This window comes from Aedes aegypti, chromosome 2 (genome assembly GCF_002204515.2).
Source record: "Aedes aegypti strain LVP_AGWG chromosome 2, AaegL5.0 Primary Assembly, whole genome shotgun sequence".
NCBI classification, from domain to species: Eukaryota; Metazoa; Arthropoda; class Insecta; order Diptera; family Culicidae; genus Aedes; species Aedes aegypti.
The window spans coordinates 399667542-399687393 of NC_035108.1; the positions used below are offsets into that span (position 1 = coordinate 399667542).

General features: G+C 34.6%; 1 protein-coding gene across 3 annotated transcripts in view; it reads left to right on the top strand.

The window, feature by feature from the left end:
- Window positions 1-19852, top strand: part of LOC5577540 (protein quiver) — a 45845-nt gene that overhangs the window by 3266 nt on the left and 22727 nt on the right. For 2 of the 3 annotated variants that reach the window (XM_001656506.3, XM_021847110.1), the window contains exons 3-4: window positions 10976-11029; window positions 13899-14045. In XM_001656506.3, coding sequence (XP_001656556.3) covers window positions 10976-11029; window positions 13899-14045 — 201 coding nt within the window. Of the gene's footprint in view, window positions 1-2794; window positions 2846-10975; window positions 11030-13898; window positions 14046-19852 lie in introns of all 3 variants that reach the window. The other variant, XM_021847111.1, reaches the window with a different exon arrangement.

Below are 19852 nucleotides of genomic sequence, written 5' to 3' on the forward strand. Positions count from 1 at the left end.
TCAAAGTGAAAGGGAGTAACGAAAGTAATGAAATGACAAGATGGATAGAATCGCAAGCGAGCGACGAGAGAAATGAATAGAAGTTGAAAATTTGTTTTTAACAGAGGGCCATATGTGTGAACAACACAATCGAAACGACAAATCGTTGCCTAACGTCCTGGTCTTGAACGGCTAGATGTTGTAGTGTTGGTCACTACTAACACTAGACAGGCAAAAATTTGTCGCCTCGACCTGTTAACTATATTGTTCGGCGTATATAACAGTTCTATCGATCGTTGGCATATTTTCGGAGATTGATACGAAATGACGTTACTTATTGGATTTTTCGCGTCTAATCTCGCATACCCCTAATTTGCCCAAGTGATCCTATTCGAACTGACGTTAAATTTCTTTGCCAAATTGATTCTACATTTATAAGGTTTAATCACCGCATGACTTTAATATTATGAAAATTTATTGGCTTTTATCGGTGAATGAATTCATTTCTCTCGTCGCTCGCTTGCGATTCTATCCATCTTGTCATTTCATTACTTTCGTTACTCCCTTTCACTTTGAGTACAGTATTGCATTCACCGATAAAAGCCAATAAATTTTCATAATATTAAAGTCATGCGGTGATTAAACCTTATAAATGTAGAATCAATTTGGCAAAGAAATTTAACGTCAGTTCGAATAGGATCACTTGGGCAAATTAGGGGTATGCGAGATTAGACGCGAAAAATCCAATAAGTAACGTCATTTCGTATCAATCTCCGAAAATATGCCAACGATCCATAGAACTGTTATATACGCCGAACAATATAGTTAACAGGTCGAGGCGACAAATTTTTGCCTGTCTAGTGTTAGTAGTGACCAACACTACAACATCTAGCCGTTCAAGACCAGGACGTTAGGCAACGATTTGTCGTTTCGATTGTGTTGTTCACACATATGGCCCTCTGTTAAAAACAAATTTTCAACTTCTATTCATTTCTCTCGTCGCTCGCTTGCGATTCTATCCATCTTGTCATTTCATTACTTTCGTTACTCCCTTTCACTTTGAGTACAGTATTGCATTCACCGATAAAAGCCAATAAATTTTCATAATATTAAAGTCATGCGGTGATTAAACCTTATAAATGTAGAATCAATTTGGCAAAGAAATTTAACGTCAGTTCGAATAGGATCACTTGGGCAAATTAGGGGTATGCGAGATTAGACGCGAAAAATCCAATAAGTAACGTCATTTCGTATCAATCTCCGAAAATATGCCAACGATCGATAGAACTGTTATATACGCCGAACAATATAGTTAACAGGTCGAGGCGACAAATTTTTGCCTGTCTAGTGTTAGTAGTGACCAACACTACAACATCTAGCCGTTCAAGACCAGGACGTTAGGCAACGATTTGTCGTTTCGATTGTGTTGTTCACACATATGGCCCTCTGTTAAAAACAAATTTTCAACTTCTATTCATTTCTCTCGTCGCTCGCTTGCGATTCTATCCATCTTGTCATTTCATTACTTTCGTTACTCCCTTTCACTTTGAGTACAGTATTGCATTCACCGATAAAAGCCAATAAATTTTCATAATATTAAAGTCATGCGGTGATTAAACCTTATAAATGTAGAATCAATTTGGCAAAGAAATTTAACGTCAGTTCGAATAGGATCACTTGGGCAAATTAGGGGTATGCGAGATTAGACGCGAAAAATCCAATAAGTAACGTCATTTCGTATCAATCTCCGAAAATATGCCAACGATCGATAGAACTGTTATATACGCCGAACAATATAGTTAACAGGTCGAGGCGACAAATTTTTGCCTGTCTAGTGTTAGTAGTGACCAACACTACAACATCTAGCCGTTCAAGACCAGGACGTTAGGCAACGATTTGTCGTTTCGATTGTGTTGTTCACACATATGGCCCTCTGTTAAAAACAAATTTTCAACTTCTATTCATTTCTCTCGTCGCTCGCTTGCGATTCTATCCATCTTGTCATTTCATTACTTTCGTTACTCCCTTTCACTTTGAGTACAGTATTGCATTCACCGATAAAAGCCAATAAATTTTCATAATATTGAAGAACTGTTTTAAGGATAATCTCATAATATCCATTTCTGTTCTTGTATCTGTGAGGTATTTGTCCTGGATTTTATATGAATCTTGTTGAGAATTCGGTCAAAAATCCACCCAGGATTATGTGGAAACTCTGCCCAGAACCTATTATCATCCTAAAAGTGATTCTCACTAGCTAGATTAACTTGCACAATTTTTTTTAACACTTATTAACTTCAAAGAAGAGTGCTGCAAAAGTCCAGTATTATCAAAGTTTGAAATTAGATCATTTTGAATGATTCATGATAAAAAACAGAAGAATTGAAAGCTATCGTATTGAATAATAATACTGAACTTAAAATACAATTGGAAGTTTAAATAATAGTGCTATTTATGTTCTAACTTTAAAGCAGTAGTCAACGGGCTAGATATGAGTAGTCTTAAAACTCTTCGCGGGCCGCATAAAATGAAGTCACGAGCCGTACGTTGGGCAGCCCTGCTCTACGGGTTCTCTTTTCCTAATAACTTGGACGACATGAATAGATTTCAATGTTTGTTTTTTATAACCAACATTTTTCTTTTAAATCCTATTTTTACATAATTCATCGAGATTTTTTTTTTGTAATTACGAGCTCAAGTCACATGAATACAGAAACTATTATTTTTATTGTTGAAGCTTCGATGACGATTTTGAGTAACACTTTTTAAATACGTTATTAGTTATCCATTGTTATGTTTGATACTTTCGCCGTAGTGATTGTCATCGCATCTGTTCAGCTGAGTTCGTCGGACAATTGCTTTCCGTGTAAGTTAATTTTGATTATTTATTGTTATTTCTATTCGCTAGTGTGTAGTTCGTTTTTTTGTGAAGTATTGCTTACGTTCTCTCAAGTTTCTATTTCTAACACAAGTTTCCTTATTATCCTCAATTGTCACATTCACTGATGTAACTTATTTGTTCAGTGAAACCGTCGTTCTTTCAAAATTTTTGGCTTTTATGCATATCCAATTGATCAAAACACGGGTTACAAAATCGAACACCTATTGAAAAGTTGTCAGCCCATTCCTAATACTTTTATGAATTTAAAACATCGATATATCGTAAAAAACATATCGAGTAGACCTGTTCATATTTGAAAAAAAAAAAATGTCTGGAAATCTACCGGTCAAGCAGTATTCGGAATTCTTATGCAAAGAACAAATGGCTGGTCGAATTTTCAGTTAATTTGATAAAGATTTTTAATATGCTTCATGTTAAAAATGTGTTTTTGGGCCTATTTTAAGGTTTGAAAAATCATAACTAGCATGTGGAACATCACAACCACTTGGTCTTACCACCATTTGAAAGCTAATTCTATTCTGTTGAAGTTTGTTGAACACGCTAATGAGATTAAATTGAGTTTTAACATTGTTTGATAGAGATTTGTTCTCCCTAGTATCCAGAAATTACAGTTTTCTGAAAATATATGGTATGAAAAACACACATTGGCGTTAGTTTTTCAGGCCCTAGTAAACGGAAATCGAAAGTAATAAATCTATGAATTCATTAACGCCGCACGGGACGTCATCATAATCACCCTATCCATTTGAAGAAGCAAACCTCACGTACCACTCCATATATCGATGTGAAAAATTTAACGTATAATTCTATGTATCCAGTGCACAACCCATAAAATATCGGTTCCCTTAAACTCGAGATTTGCTTTTGCAAAGTTTTGATGCAAATTGTTAGAGCAATCAATACAAACAAACAAAAGATAGGGAAAATAACACGGTCTCCCGTGTCACCTCAACAGCTTACATGTGGCTTGAGGCAATAAATTAAAAAAAATGCCCAAAGATCGAATACCGCATCGCAACCTGATTATTGTTAAATCGCACATGACACATGTACCGACGAATGAATGAATAGAACAAGTTAGCATTGCTTTTTTCCGAATGATAATTGTTTTGATCGCAATGATCATTGACGATTCCGAACGATTTGAAAACAATCATCATCATCGACTGAGAAAAAGCAGTGCTAACGTGGGAGATGCGAACTGAAAAACAACAAGCAGCCAAACAAAAATTTTCATAAAAATGATCCGAGTATGTCTAGGAATGTTCGGTCATGATTTTATCACGCTAAAAATGTTGTACAATGACAACTGTTAAATAAAAGTTGTGCTTGGTCCAAATTATGCAGAAGTCTTCTCCAACATTTCTCAAATATGTTTCCAATTAACATACGTCTCGAAATTTATGATGAATTCAGTTTATTAGGTGTATCGCCTGCATTGAATTGATGATGCTTTGTGTGAAGCATTTTAAAAGTGCAATTTGCAAGTGGTTTCCTGCGAGACAAGCAAACAAACAACGGTTCGCACTCGTGGAAAAGATTATGTTCAATTTAAGGCGAAGTAGGCCGTCATTGAAATTTGTACGCGCCGTTGATGATTGTTGCTAATTCATCTTACGATTTTGAATCAAAGAAAATCAGTTGGTTTTGCACTGACACAGCTGAAAAAGTATCAGCATACTTTATGCATGTAAGCGCGTACAGTGATACTTTTTCAAGTCAATGTAAACTATCACGACTGAGTTTTATCACTTTGAAATGCAAGCTGAAAAGTCATCATTGTTGCCAAAACGAATGACGGGCTACTTAGCCTTAAACGACCTAAATATTCGAGTCCGCATCCCCTAGGTGCTAACGTGTTCATTTTTTACATTGTTCAAAGCTCACGGTGGTTCTCTCGGCTCACCCACAGCGGATTTACAAATGTGCTTCCTAATTTCTCATTTTTTACAATTTGTTTTTGTAAGATAAATTATAACTTTTAACGGGATTGAGTCTTAGATATGTATAATCATCATGTTCTGTAAATTGAAAATCCGAAATTTTCTTACATGCATGTTTTTCAGAGAAAACACTCCCAAAAATTGATGATTTGCGCAAACCTCAACCAAACTATGTTAAAACTTGCTCCAACCATAAAATTGTGTTCGACAAAAGTTCGTAGAATTGAATCAACTGCTATGTAGAGATATTTCTGATGTTCCGTTTCGTAGCTATTTTTAAAGCTTGAAATCAGCCCAAAAACATATAATATATTTGAAGCACACCTAAATTGTCTTCAAATTGACTGAAATTTTGACCAGAAGTTCATTTTGACATGCAAAATCGAAATATTGGTTGACTGAGAAATATCCAAACATTTTTTAAAATATGAATAGGTCTAATATCGAGTCTTGTTGTGTTACACTGTATAACTCAGCAAAATAGAATATGGATTCTGTATAAAAAGATACGTTACGAAATTTTCGACTGTTGGTTTCACAGTAACTATTAGGATCAACAGTAACTAGGACTAAGAGACGACACGTCAATATCTCAAGTGATATTTTATTGAGAAAGTTCTATCAATATCAACCTTTCAATCTCTTACCTATCTCTCGCAATAATATTTATGTGATGGCTGTAATTTTCACAGTTTCTACCCAATTCTAATGAATTTTTGACACAACACTACAAAACTATTCAAGTTACATGAACTATTTTGAACCCTTGTGAAAGGTCATCAATCAGATGATTGCAAATAAATTCACGTGGCACATCAACCATTAACCTTTTTGTTTTCCGTCGTTAGTATAACATAATCCATTAGAGTGGTTCAAAAAATCGTTTTTGCTGCACACCGCTCATTAAATTATAGATCAAATTCTGAGTGTCCTCCCAAAATTTGAACTCATTTGGATGAAAACTGAGACTGCACAAGTCCTTTGAAGTTTATTTGGGAATTACTATGGGAAAAGCAAGCAATTCATTCAATCGGTCATAGTTTTTGCCCATGTGCTCTTGAGGATTAGAGCTACATTGATACTGTGAGATTCATTCATCAGCTACAACTTTACTAAAGACCAATTTCAAATCGGACGCCTCAGTAAATAGTTATTGATTACTTAAGTAAGAACTGTATTATTTAAGGAAATTTGTTAATTTTTCAATTAGAACATACTTACGAAATTTTTGACAATGGACTCTTTTTCGGCTATGCCGCTTTAGTACCTAAAGCATTTTTCTTGCTCATGTCGTTTGCAGAACTCGTGTGAGACAAAAATCATAGTCCTATAAATCACAGTTTCAAAAAGTTGACCAAATTTCGCATGAACAAAAGTCAATTTTTATCAACTTACAAACATAAAATTGAGAAGCACCATCCATGTATTGAAAATGTTTCAACGAAAAATGTAGATTCAAACTTTATACGATCAATGTTGCACCGCTGATCAATGTTATCCCGGATTACGGTATTTCTAAGATGTCCCAAAGCCGATTTCAGGACCCCAAAAAAGGACAGTAACAAATGCAATTGTTACTTTTTGCGTATCTAAGTAACTGCGACTTCTGAGGGAGACACTGATGCTACACACCTTTGGATTGATGTCCTTTTTCTGGGACCCAGAATCCGCTGCAGCACATCCCGGAAGTACTTGACCATTTGTTGCATAGTTTACTTAACACTAGGAGCCCCGCGAACAAAAGTATAACGCGGAGGCCTGGGATCGCTAGATAGCTCAACCGATTTTCTAAATTCTTTCACGTATCCCATGTCCATATCCTCATGTTTTGTACGAATGTGAGAAACTATTCCTAGCCTAGCCTCTAGAGGTGTTCTAATTTTCACTAGAGCAATTGAACCAATACATTTTTTTGTTAACTAAAATTGCACGAGAATCGTGTCAAATCTTACCGAAATAGTTACTATTTTTGGTTTATCAGATTCGAATAATCGTGAATATAAAGAAGAATTACAAATGTATTTGAAAACAAATGTTTCGAGCATCCCTGACGGGGAAAATTTGGGTAGGTCGTTGATTTCGACAGCTAAATCTCTAGTACTTTGGAAATGTATGCTAGAGATTTGGTGTTTTCGACAATGAATATTTGAATAAGTTGCACTACATTTTGATCCCTTTGATTTTGATCTAGATTACTTGTAATTGACCTAGATCATTTTTATCTTTTATTATGAACGTCCTAGTTCAAAACTTTCTACTGCAATGTTATTTAGTGAAACATATTAGACATTTTTCGATATCAATTTGCTTGTAAAAGTGCAATGAACATATTTGAGCAGGAATATAAATTTTTGTTTACATTCAAAATTTATATAACTAAAAAAAACTAAGAAATACCTTTTTTCTGAACTGCTTGTCTATGAACCGAGATACAGAGCAATGACATGTAGTTTTTTCAACATTATTTTGGTGGCAGTAATCCAAAGAACATTTTTGATTAGTTATAGAATTTCAAAATTAGCCTAAAAAAAAACTTAAAGAACTCCTAAATCATATTTCAAAGTGATAACATGTAGTTTTTCGGCATAAAACATATCAAATGAGTTCAGTAAACATGAACAAGAAACCTTTCGTAAGCAGAACATGTCTTTGCAGAGGGTCATTTAATTACGACGGCGTATATCAACATTTTGAGGTCGAAATCCGCGTATATCTCAAAGGATACAAACTACACAGAAAAAAATATTTAATTTTCAATGTGATGTAAACTGAAGTCTACTGTAAAAATAAATCAAATTCGTGTGTTGTTACAGCATCATGTAAATTTCAATGAATATACATCCAATTTTCAACTATAAATGGTTGAATATTACATGATCGTGTAAATTTAAAGTGAATTTGATTGAAAAATAATGGATTGGTCGTTGAAATTTAGGTTTATTTTGATGCTCCAAATATGTGCATGAAAATAAACTTAAATTTACAACATATTTTTAGCTGTGTATAGTGGAAAAAATGGTACAGTACTAAATTATGTTATATATCTATTGTCTCGAGGATTAATGATTAACAAATGATAAAAAGCCCTATTCTGCTATTGATAGCCTACTTTTAAATATCCAATTAGTTCATTGCCTACTTGAATATCCTACACTTTGCACATCGTTTAACAGACAAACAAGGTGAGAATCTAGGGGTTTTCGTAGATTTTTATAAAAGAAATTTAGAGTGTAATCCATAATTTCTTTTTCTGTTTCGCAACCAGAATTTGGCTCTAAGGGGGGTTTTGGACGATAAAACGGAAGTCAATAGAAAAAAAAAATACGTTTCTAGAATAACATATAAAACGACGAAATAAAATTTGCTTGTTTAAGTTTCTCACGTCCACTCCAGGCATACCTTTTTAAATAAACTTACATCACTAGTTAAAAAGGGTATGATGTACCTGGTGCAATTTTTAAAGCTTTACAAAATACGCCTGTAGTAGATGAAAGAAGCTTTGAGTTATTTTTTTTAATGTAGCATCAATTTTACTTTTTGAATATAAACGATCAAAAAAAAAAATGAAATTTGAATATTTTGATGCTGATTCAAATCTTGATTCATTATGGTTTGTTCAAAAGTTCATCAAAAACTGTTTGTTCACTTATAGTATTAATTTGATGCACATACATTAGTGAAAGCGTTCAATCACTCTTCGCCTATTTTGTTCCTTAAATACATTTGCTAAAGGATAAAGAGTCACTAAATCTTGCTTCATGAACAAGAAATATAGGATTTTTTTAAATTTGCGAAGTTATTAGCGAGGATCGATGAAGAGAAATCGCTCACAAGTTAAGCCCTTATGAAGAAACAGTATCCATTTGTGATTTTTCAGCTAAAGAACGGAACCGCTATCCCCTTTGAGCTTTTCTAGGACCAGGATTTTATTCGTAATCATTGAAAACAAAAGAAATGCTACTCCAACAATTCATGTGCTTTGAGGGTCGCCAATTGAAAGATTGTTGAAGCTTCAGATATTACAACAAATCACTGTTAAGAATCCCAATATATCTACCTGAATGTTTGACAAACTTCGTTCTAAAAGCCTGCAGTTTGTTTATTATTAAAAGTGAGAAAATTAGGTTTTTATGAAACTCTTCCGAGCCTATTAATCAGAAAGTTACAAATTATAAGTATATAACTTTCTTCTCCGGTGTTCGTAGCTTGTAGTATGGTAATTCATATATTTTTTTCTGCTGTGGGGGGGGTTTGATTTGACCCCCAAAACCATCCCTTGGTTGCGCCACTGGTTCAAACATATTCACAGCGTACGTGAAATCCAGTTTATGCCGAAAAGGAAAAGAGGTTAAAAAATAGGATTTTTTGAAGTTTTTTTTAATCAAAATAAGTTTTTTTGTTTAATCTCCAATTTCTCTTTCTACTCAATAATGTTCTCTAGACTACTGTAATCAAATTAAGGGGACACGGTAGACCGTGTTATTTTCCCTATTTTTTGTCTCACTCTAACAATTATCGTCAAAACTTTGTGGAAGCAAATCTCGAGTTTTAGTGAACCGATGAAGCTGAAAATGTATTGGGTTGTGCACTACATATATAGAATCATAGTGATACATTTTTCGCATCGATATATGGAGTGGTTCTTGGGATTTGCTTCTTCAAATGGATAGGGTGATAATGATGACGTCCCGTGCGGCCTTAATATCGAAAAAATACATGTCACTGCTTTCGCGGATTGCCGCGAATGTACACAAATCCGCCTCGAAATCCACGATCTGCCTCGTTCGTGATGCTCGAAATATTTGTTTGCTTCACATGCATTATTTGTCAGGGTCAGTCGGGTTTGACAAGCCCTAATTTATAACATTTGCGGTAAAATTTAACACGAATCTAATTCCGCTTCAGCGTGCAAAAAAAATTTGTGTTGGTTTAATTACTCTAGGGGAAATTTGAACACTCCTATGCACAAAACCCTATGCGTAAACTACGAAATATGGACATGAGATACGTCAAAGAGTTTTGACAATCGGTTGAGCCTGAGGCTGATTGAAATTTGAGGTTTAACTGAAATTTGATCGTGGGCACCTAGTGTTAATATGCTTTATGATATACTGCCAGAAAAAAAAACATGAAGAATTATGTGTCGCATGGTATGGTTTGTGCTGATCAAATCGGATAAATCCGGAATCATCCGTCTGGTTTGGCTTCCCAATATAGTTCATGAAATTTGAATAGTTTCGTGGTATTGTGTTGAAATTTCACCAAAACTGGCTGGGAACTAAGGAAATATAATCAGAAGATCATGCCAATTTGGTACTGAAAAATAAGTCAAAGACCTTTGTTAACCTTTGATAACATCTTTCAATAAGTAACATATTTTAATTGATGATGCACGCTATACCTGAACTGAGATTGTAAAAATCGAATGTAACATATGGTCAAAAAGGGAACCATAACTGCTACACTTTTCCTACATTCGATTTTCATAATCTGCTGATTCAGACATAACGTGCAATGTAAAATATTCCATATAACATCTATTTTTGCGGCCAGCATTTTTTTTTTTTTTTGAAACTGCATGTACCGTGGTGCATAAAATAGCTGGCTGCTTTGAAAGCCGGACACTGGCCTTTTTCACGGTGTTGTTGGACTAAATTCCGATTCCTTTTCGCCTAGAACCCATAATTATGATATATTTTACATTTTCCACACATATTATAATTATTATCTTTATTAAAGTGGCTCAGATCGTGGCTGGGTCGTCTCTGATTTTTTTTTTCCTAACATAAAAGTTGTCGAAGAAAGAGTTTTTGGGTGATTTAAGGTCGATGGCCAGGATTCGAAGCATCTGGACACTTAGAATCAACACGGTACTTTTATGTTAATTTGTGGGACTACCACTTCTTACCACTTCTTCTCCTTTACTAATAACTATTTTTTTACAAAACTGCGACTAAAATTTCTCGAAACAACTTGGTTATCCAAAGCCATATAATAACCTAATCAAACGACATTCTACATCCTCATAACTCTGTTCTTTGCATATACAAATCATAACCCCTAATTTATCTATACACTATGCCGCTAACACCACACCAACTTTTTCTTCTCTTTCCCTGTCTTCCAAAATAACCTGCTTCCAACCCTCCAGCGCTAGTAGGAGTATTTTGGTTTTGGATTCCACAGGTGTCAGCCGAGTGCCAAAGTAAGCCAGTTTAACTAACCTACTAATTTCCTCTTAAACTCCCACCCACTTCGGTCAGTCGGTGCGTGTATAAGTGCATGATTGCATGAATGTAGCTTAGTGATATTCTGAGAATTGCTCTTAAAAATCATATGTTTTACGATATCCATTTCTTTGGTTCCCCCGTTCAAGCCAGTTAGTTTTTCCGATAGATGTGTCCCGATTATTCGTTGCTCATCGCCGGCGGGTTCCGGATCGTGTTTTTGCCACTTGCTTCCTCCATCAGTGCCATCGGTCATTTTGATTTGTTTATCAGCCCGAATTGTTTATAATTTGTCTGTTTAAAATAGCGTAGCTTTTGTAGATGATTTGCTCTTCTGAGAATGTATTTCGGACAACCATTCATATGTTCTAAGTGTAGATGTATGTAGATGTTTTTTTTTTGGAGTGCGAGACATTTGTTTGGTTGAAGATGCTGCTCGTGGGATGAAGTGAAACAAACGTGTTTGCTTGTAGAATCATGTGTGGTATACGGTTTCCTGATTGAGTGATGAGATCTCCGCGTGATGAAGATGCATGATCAAATATCAAACATTTTGAAATAGTGGGCTGAGTGTTCTCTTTAATTGTAAATTTCGACAATCTTCGATTTGCAGTAAAATTTTCACATATTTTCGATATGGTAGAATGAGTGTTTCCCATAGATAAATCGATCATTTTGACTCAAGAATTACTTTTTGAAAGTGGTCTATGATTTCTTCTTCTTGGCATTAACTTCCCCACTGGGGCTGAGCCGGCTTTTCGGCTTAGTGTTCTTATGAGCACTTCCACAGTTGTGGCAGTGTGGCAGGTGCGACTATACTCTATGCCCAGGGAAGTCAAGGAAATTTCCATTACGAAAAGATCCTGGATCGACCGGAAATCGAACCCAAACACCTTCAGCACGGCTTTGCTTTGTAGCCGTGAACTCTAACTACTCGGCTAAGGAAGGCCCCAAAGGCCACCAAGGCCTATGAGCTATTTCATGCAATTTGAAAAATTCTAGTTCCAAAGCTGTTGATTTTAGAAAAAAAGTTGTAGTGAACCGTTTAGACTACAAGAAAAAAATCATTGAATTTTTTTTTCTATTTTTCATCAGGAAAAATTCAAAAATTAACTTGAAATTCTAAACTACAAAAAAAAACATCCTTAAAACTTTTAAAACTTTCACCATAGAATCTTGATAGGAAATAGATGCTTGGGGTAAAGTATCATGATGGAAAATTTTTTAACATTTTTTTTTCCAAGAACAACTTCTGGTCGATTTTTAAAATTTTGTTTTTAATAAATAAACGTTTTGATGATGAAATAAAAATTTTAATAAAAAAACGTTTTGATGATGACATAAAAATTTTGAAATTATCCAGAACCATAATGATTATCATGATCCCACTCATAGTCCATTTTCAAATGTTAATCTAGAGTCAAAATGATCGATTTATTAATGTAAAACGCTTATACTAGGAACATGTGTAAAATTTAATTGAAATCGAAGATTATCGAGCAAGATTTTTTTTATTTTTTCGACTCATTCTGAATGGAATTTGTAAGCTGTTATAACTAGAAATTGATAAATGTTTCGACATAAGTTTAATCATCAAAATTGCAAAAAATAGACTATGGGTTCGCTGTGTGGTATTTATTTCTTATTAACTGCCACAGATGTTTCTGAAATATTGATTATTCCAAACTGTGGTCTCACCTTATTCTAGTATTCCATATGTGAAAGTAGTAACATGAAAAGAGAAGTTCATGTTTTTCATTCCTTTTCAAGTGTTCCGACAAATTAAAAGCTTTTCTACGTTTTTTGAACGATTTTTATCTTCCTCATCTATATTTTTCAGTTATTTTTCGAGAAAAATAGTAATTATCTTATAAACTGTTCATAATCAAATCTCAAAACCATTTTTTAAAAGCTTTCAATTTTGAGATGTTTGACTTTAGATTGATCTCGCATTATATTACATTAATTTTTTAGTCACACTTCTTATATAGACAGATGTCAAACGTTACGTAGCTTTCAATTAGGAATTCCCTGTTCTGCTCTAAGTTGATAGTTTATTTTTGACTACCATTTACAGTATTGCTACAATTCAATGACTAGAATAGTTTTCTGTAGATTGTAGATAACTTATGTGTATAAAACTCAATTTAGGAACTGTAAAAATAGTTTATATGTGCTATGAATGAGTTTGGTAACGTGCGTGTCTATTAGAGAGAGTTTGTGGCTCAAATTTCAACCAGTGACAAAAGGCAGGACAAAACCTAAAAATATGAGATGTCAAATTTTTAAATAGTCAAAATGATTAGTTTTAAGATCTATTTTTCGAGATTGGTGAATACACGAGAAAAAAAAATACAATCAAATACAATATTGTGTTATTATTTAAAAAAAAAATGTGAATCTACGCTTTCTTTTAGGCTAGACCAGCAATCTTTAATTAAATGAACCACAAAATAACATACGTTTCTGTGGAATAGAAAACTTTTCTGAATCCGAGCCTAATAATGAAAACATGTTTATTCTTAAATTAATTTCATCTAGACAGAATTTTCATCTTAATCAAACAACATACCACGTTTAAGGTTTTGTCCTTCTTTTTCCTATTTAGAATGATTTATGAGTTTGATTTTGTGTCTTTCTCGATAAAGAAACCTCTGCTGAATGTGTCCTTGTTTGTGATTACCCTGTAATTGTGTTGTACTGTGCTTCGTCGCGGGTAAGAATAGCAGGTCGAAGTCAACACCCAGAGAACTTCAAATTCCGTGCCAAATATCGATGTGGAATGTGCATAACTTTTTCTTCCCTGCATACAATTCTAACATATTTTTCTTTCGTTGCCAACCTAAGCCCGATCGATCTATTGTTACGAGTGCGACAGCTGGACGGACGCCCGCTGCAAGGATCCCTTCAATTACACAGCGCTTCCCCGCGATCAGCCGCCCCTGATGGCGTGCAACGGGTGTTGCGTAAAGATGGTGCGACACTCACGGACGCGTAAGTACCGGATTGATGAATACAGGAAACTGATATTACCTTTTCTCACCATTGAGTAACAGGAAACATTTATGCATTTTTTGTAGTGCCATTTGTCACATTCATTGGTGGAATAATTTTGAGCGTTTTTCATTCATAAATCATAAATTTATTTAAAGCTATATGTTCGATTATTTCATCGATGTGTTACCGTTTTTATTTCTCAAAGATGATTATAATTATTGATTATTGGTTTCACTCTGGGAATACTCATTTAGATATTGTTGTAACTTAGTGATTGTAAAACCCCGAATAGATGTATGTAATTGAACAATGTAATTTGTTATAAATTTCTTTGAAATTGGTAAATAAACCAAAGTTTATTTGAGTACTGGGTGTCCGGAAATTATCCGAACAACAAAATATGGAAAAGATTATTTCATATTGGAAACAAACTAAAAAAATTTATGTCCATTTACCTTATTTAATACATCTTTATGTTAACAAAAAATATAAAGTAATTTGAAAATGATTGCTTTGAACTTAGTTAGGAAAAATAAAATTATTCGGAGACATTGGCTTTAAGATAGACTGGGAATAGTATATTATACTGCTCAAATCAAGTGATTTAGACTGACATTTATCTTCCGTCATACAGCTCGTCAAACGGCGTTCGCTAAGATCGCTCGTTACATATAGGTTGGTTTCACAAATTTTTCGATTTGGAAGTGTGTTTAACTTTATGCTTAAGTACATACATAATAGGTTAAGGCATTAACCCATGTAGGACTGCTGAATTTGTTCAGCTTTATTGCATAAGGCCATGCCTTCAACGTTTTCTATAGATAATATGCGGACACCTTGTAAATACAGGCTTTTGAATCTACAGGCGTAATCAGTAAGCTTTTAGAGGTTTATGAACAAATTTTATACTCAAGAAGACTCGGGAAAACATAATCTATCAAGTCTTGAGTCCAACGACTGTCTAGGGTTATCTAAGAGCTTCATTGAGTTTGAGTACAGGAATTCGGATCAATAAACTACCCAGTAATATCTTGATGATGAATACTGTAAGGCAGGGCCAGTGCGCATCGTACCTTCGTGCTGTGCGTACACGAATTCTCTCTGCTCTTGGAAGTTTTCTTAAAAACTACCTAAAGCAATAAAACAGTACTTTTCAGTGCTACACAAACAGTACTTTTCAGTGCTAAAATTAAAAACGGTACTTTTCAGTGCTACTTAAACAGTACTTTTCAGTACTATTTTTTCTACTATTGATCCCTTTACGATCCTTGTTTGGACCCGTGCCTTCGATTTTTCGTTGGACCCGTTGGCGAAAGCTAGCGGTGGTAATCCTTCTTGGACACCGTCTAGGGAAAAAACCTCTCGAAGGTCACGTCTCTCTCGTTTATTAACTAAACATGGTATCAACAACTAACAAAAGGAAGGGTGAATCTCTGAATTCACTACTTCCTTCCAAAAAAGTGGGTTTTAAAACTGTCACTACACGTGGCAAGAATGGAAGAAAGGACGCTTCCCCGGAATGCGAAGTTTCTTCCAAGGGTGAAATGAATAATTGTATTGAAATGAGCAATCAGTTCGATGCTCTAGACAAATTTTCCGAACACCAAATCGAAGCAGCCTCTATCCCAGGCTCTTTGATTCAAGTGAGGAAGCAAAGAGTGCCGCCTATCGTGGTCAGTTGTTCCGAATTTGGGGGATTTAGGCAGGAGATCTTGAACTCCATTAGGGGAATCAAGGTTTCCTTCCAAATCGCAAAGAAAGGAGACTGTCGCGTTTTGCCGGAAACTCTTAAAGATCGCGAACTTCTTCTCAGATATCTTGAAGAGAAGAAGCACAAATTTTTTACTTATGACGACAAAACTGAACGTTTGTTCAAAGTCGTCTTGAAAGGTCTCTCAAGTGACTATAAGTCACCTGAAGAGATCAAAAATGGAATAAATGATTTACTTGGATTTTCCCCAGTCCAAGTAATCATTATGAAAAAGAGAACCCAATCTGGCATTGTTCGGAAAGGGCTTTCTCAAGAATTTTATTTAGTTCACTTTAACAAAAAAGAACTAAATAATATTAAAGCTTTAGAAAAAGCAAAACTTTTGTTTGATGTCCGTGTGACATGGGAACATTTCCAGAAACCTGGAGGAAATTACCAGAACCCCACTCAGTGCCGTCGGTGCCAAAAGTGGGGTCATGGTACAAAAAATTGTCGCATGGATGCTAAATGCATGATTTGCGGAGGTTCTTCTCACGCTAAGGATGACTGTCCTGTGAAAGAAGATACCAGAAAGTTTCAATGCGCCAATTGCAAGGGCCCTCACAAAGCTAACTTTTGGGAATGCATTTCACGCAAAAGAGTCGTTGAGGCTCGTGCCAAGCAGATGAAGGATAATATCCGTTACGATAACGGTCGTTTCCGGAATTTGCCTGGTAGAGTATCGAACAATGCTCATTTTTCAGTTAACGATCGCTTGATTAGGAATCATACCCACCAGGAAGATCATAATCATGCTCATTCACAAACAAATTTTAATCCGTTGGGTATCCGTTCGAATCTTTCAATTTCGAATGTATCTACCCACGGTAAATCCTTTGCCGATATCGTAGCAGGTAATTTGAACTCTTCCCCTGTTCGTTCCATGAGTACCCATTCTACTTGTTTCAAATCAAATGGAAAAAACCCTACCGCCACAGGTAACTCCTACCCCGCTTCATCGTCTACCGAAAATTCCAATGGGAAATCATCAGATGATATGTCTGCCTCAGATTTTAATTTTCTAACTGAACAATTGCCACCACTATGACTGAAGCAGTCCAAGTAGGTGTAAAATTTACAAATCAAATTGTTATTGGATTACGTTTTTCTAATGGATCCAAATAATAATTTAAATATTTTAAATTGGAATGCTCGTTCTCTGAATGGTAAAGAGGACGAGCTGTTTAATTTTCTTACAGCTAATAACGTGCATATAGCAGTTATTACCGAAACTTATTTAAAACCTGGATCTAAACTCAAAAGAGATCCTAACTTTTTTGTTTATCGTAACGATCGACTTGATGGGGCATGTGGGGGAGTTGCAATCATCATTCATAGGCGTATAAAACATAAACTGTTTTCATCATTTGAAACTAAAGTTTTTGAAACTTTAGGTGTTTCTGTTGAAACACAGTTTGGTAAATATACTTTCATAGCTGCCTTTTTGCCTTTTCAATGCTCTGGACAGCAAGTTAATTGGCTTCAAACTGACTTGCGAAAATTGACTCGCAATAAGTCAAAATTTTTTGTCATTGGTGACTTTAATGCCAAACATCGGTCATGGAATAATTCTCAAAGTAATTCCAACGGCAGAATTTTATTTGATGAGTGCTCTTCAGGATATTTCTCAATTCAATACCCTGATAGCCCCACATGTTTTTCCTCTTCTAGAAATCCATCTACGATTGACTTGGTCTTAACCGACTCTAGTCATCTTTGTAGCCAATTAGTTACTCATGCTGATTTTGATTCTGATCATGTCCCTGTTACATTTCAAATATCGCATGAAGCGATTCTCAATCCTATCAGCTCCACTTTCAATTATTTACGAGCCGACTGGAATATATATGAAACGTTTGTTGACTCTAATCTTGATGTTAACATTTCTTTAGAAACTAAAATTGATATTGACAATGCTCTTGAAACTTTAACAAATTCCATTGTTGAAGCCAGGAACATTGCAATTCCAAAATGTGAAGTAAAATTTGAATCCGTGATTATAGACGATGATCTTAATTTGCAGATTTGCAGAAAGAAATCAAGAAACGTTTTGCAGATTTAAGAAACAAAAATTTTGAAAATAAAATTTCTCAATTGGACCCCGGCTCTAAGCCCTTTTGGAAATTATCTAAAATCTTGAAAAAACCTCAGAAGCCTATACCGGCATTGAAAGAGGAAAACAAATTATTACTAACTAATTGCGAAAAAGCTCAAAAACTTGCTATGCAGTTTGAAAGTGCGCACAATTTTAATTTAGGACTTACTAGTCCAATTGAAAATGAAGTTACTCAGGAGTTCGAAAATATTCTCAATCAAGAGAACGTTTTCGAAAATGCCTGGGAGACTGATTTGGAAGAACTGAGAACTATTATTAAAAAATTCAAAAATATGAAAGCTCCTGGCGATGATGGAATTTTCTACATCCTCATCAAGAAACTTCCAGAAAGTAGCTTATCATTTTTAGTTGATATATTTAACAAATGTTTTCAATTAGCATATTTTCCTGACAAATGGAAAAATGCTAAGGTTATTCCAATTTTAAAACCAGACAAAAATCCTGCAGAAGCTTCTAGCTATCGTCCAATAAGTTTGCTTTCCTCCATCAGTAAACTTTTTGAAAAGGTTATTTTGAACAGAATGATGGCCCACATCAACGAAAATTCAATTTTTGCCAATGAACAGTTCGGATTCCGCCATGGACATTCGACCACTCATCAACTTTTACGTGTAACAAATTTGATTCGTTCCAACAAATCTGAAGGCTACTCTACTGGTCTTGCTCTTCTAGACATTGAAAAAGCATTCGACAGTGTTTGGCATGAAGGTTTGATTGTAAAATTGAAAAATTTTAATTTTCCAACATACATTGTTAGAATAATTCAAAGTTATCTGTCAAATCGTACACTTCAGGTTAATTATCAAAACTCCAGATCTGAAAGACTTCCTGTAAGAGCTGGTGTTCCCCAAGGCAGCATTTTGGGACCAATATTATACAATATTTTCACATCTGACTTACCTGAGTTACCTCAGGGATGTCAAAAATCTTTGTTTGCGGATGACACAGGCCTCTCCGCCAAAGGACGAAGCCTGCGTGTCATCTGTAGTCGATTGCAAAAAAGTTTGGATATTTTTTCTTCATACTTGCAAAAATGGAAGATTTCTCCTAATGCTTCCAAAACTCAACTTATAATATTCCCACATAAACCAAAAGCTCTTTATTTGAAACCTTCAAGTAGACATGTTGTCACGATGAGAGGGGTTCCAATAAATTGGTCAGATGAAGTTAAGTATCTAGGACTCATGCTAGATAAGAATTTAACTTTCAAAAATCACATTGAGGGCATTCAAGCCAAATGTAACAAATATGTAAAATGTCTCTATCCCCTTATTAATAGAAAATCAAAACTTTGTCTTAAGAACAAGCTTTTGATATTCAAACAAATTTTCAGGCCAGCCATGTTGTATGCTGTACCAATATGGACTAGCTGTTGTAATACCAGGAAGAAAGCTCTGCAGAGAATTCAAAATAAAATTTTGAAAATGATTCTGAGGCTTCCTCCCTGGTATAGTACCAATGAGTTACATAGGATATCCAATGTTGAAACATTGGAACAAATGTCAAATAAAATAATCAATAATTTCAGGCAAAAATCGTTACAATCTTCTATTGCCACGATTAATGCGTTATATGTTTAGGTTAAGCTAGGTTAAGTATATTAAAAACTTTTTTTTTCTCTTATAAGCAGGTGAAATCAACTCACTTGTAAAAAATCTGAACTGCTACGGCAAATGAAATGTAATATGTTGTTAACAAAATGTTAATAAAATCTTAGATTTGTTTTACCAAATTAGGATGATAGTGTTGTCTAATAACACAGAACACCTAGATATAAGAAATAATGAATGTAATGTTTGGAATGATACTAATAAAGAAATTAAAAAAAAAAAAAAAAAAAAAAAAAAAAAAAAAAAAAAAAAAAAAAAAAAAAAAAAAAAAAAAAAAAAAAAAAAAACTGTAAGGCAGGGTTGGGAAAAATCTGAAATTCACTCTACA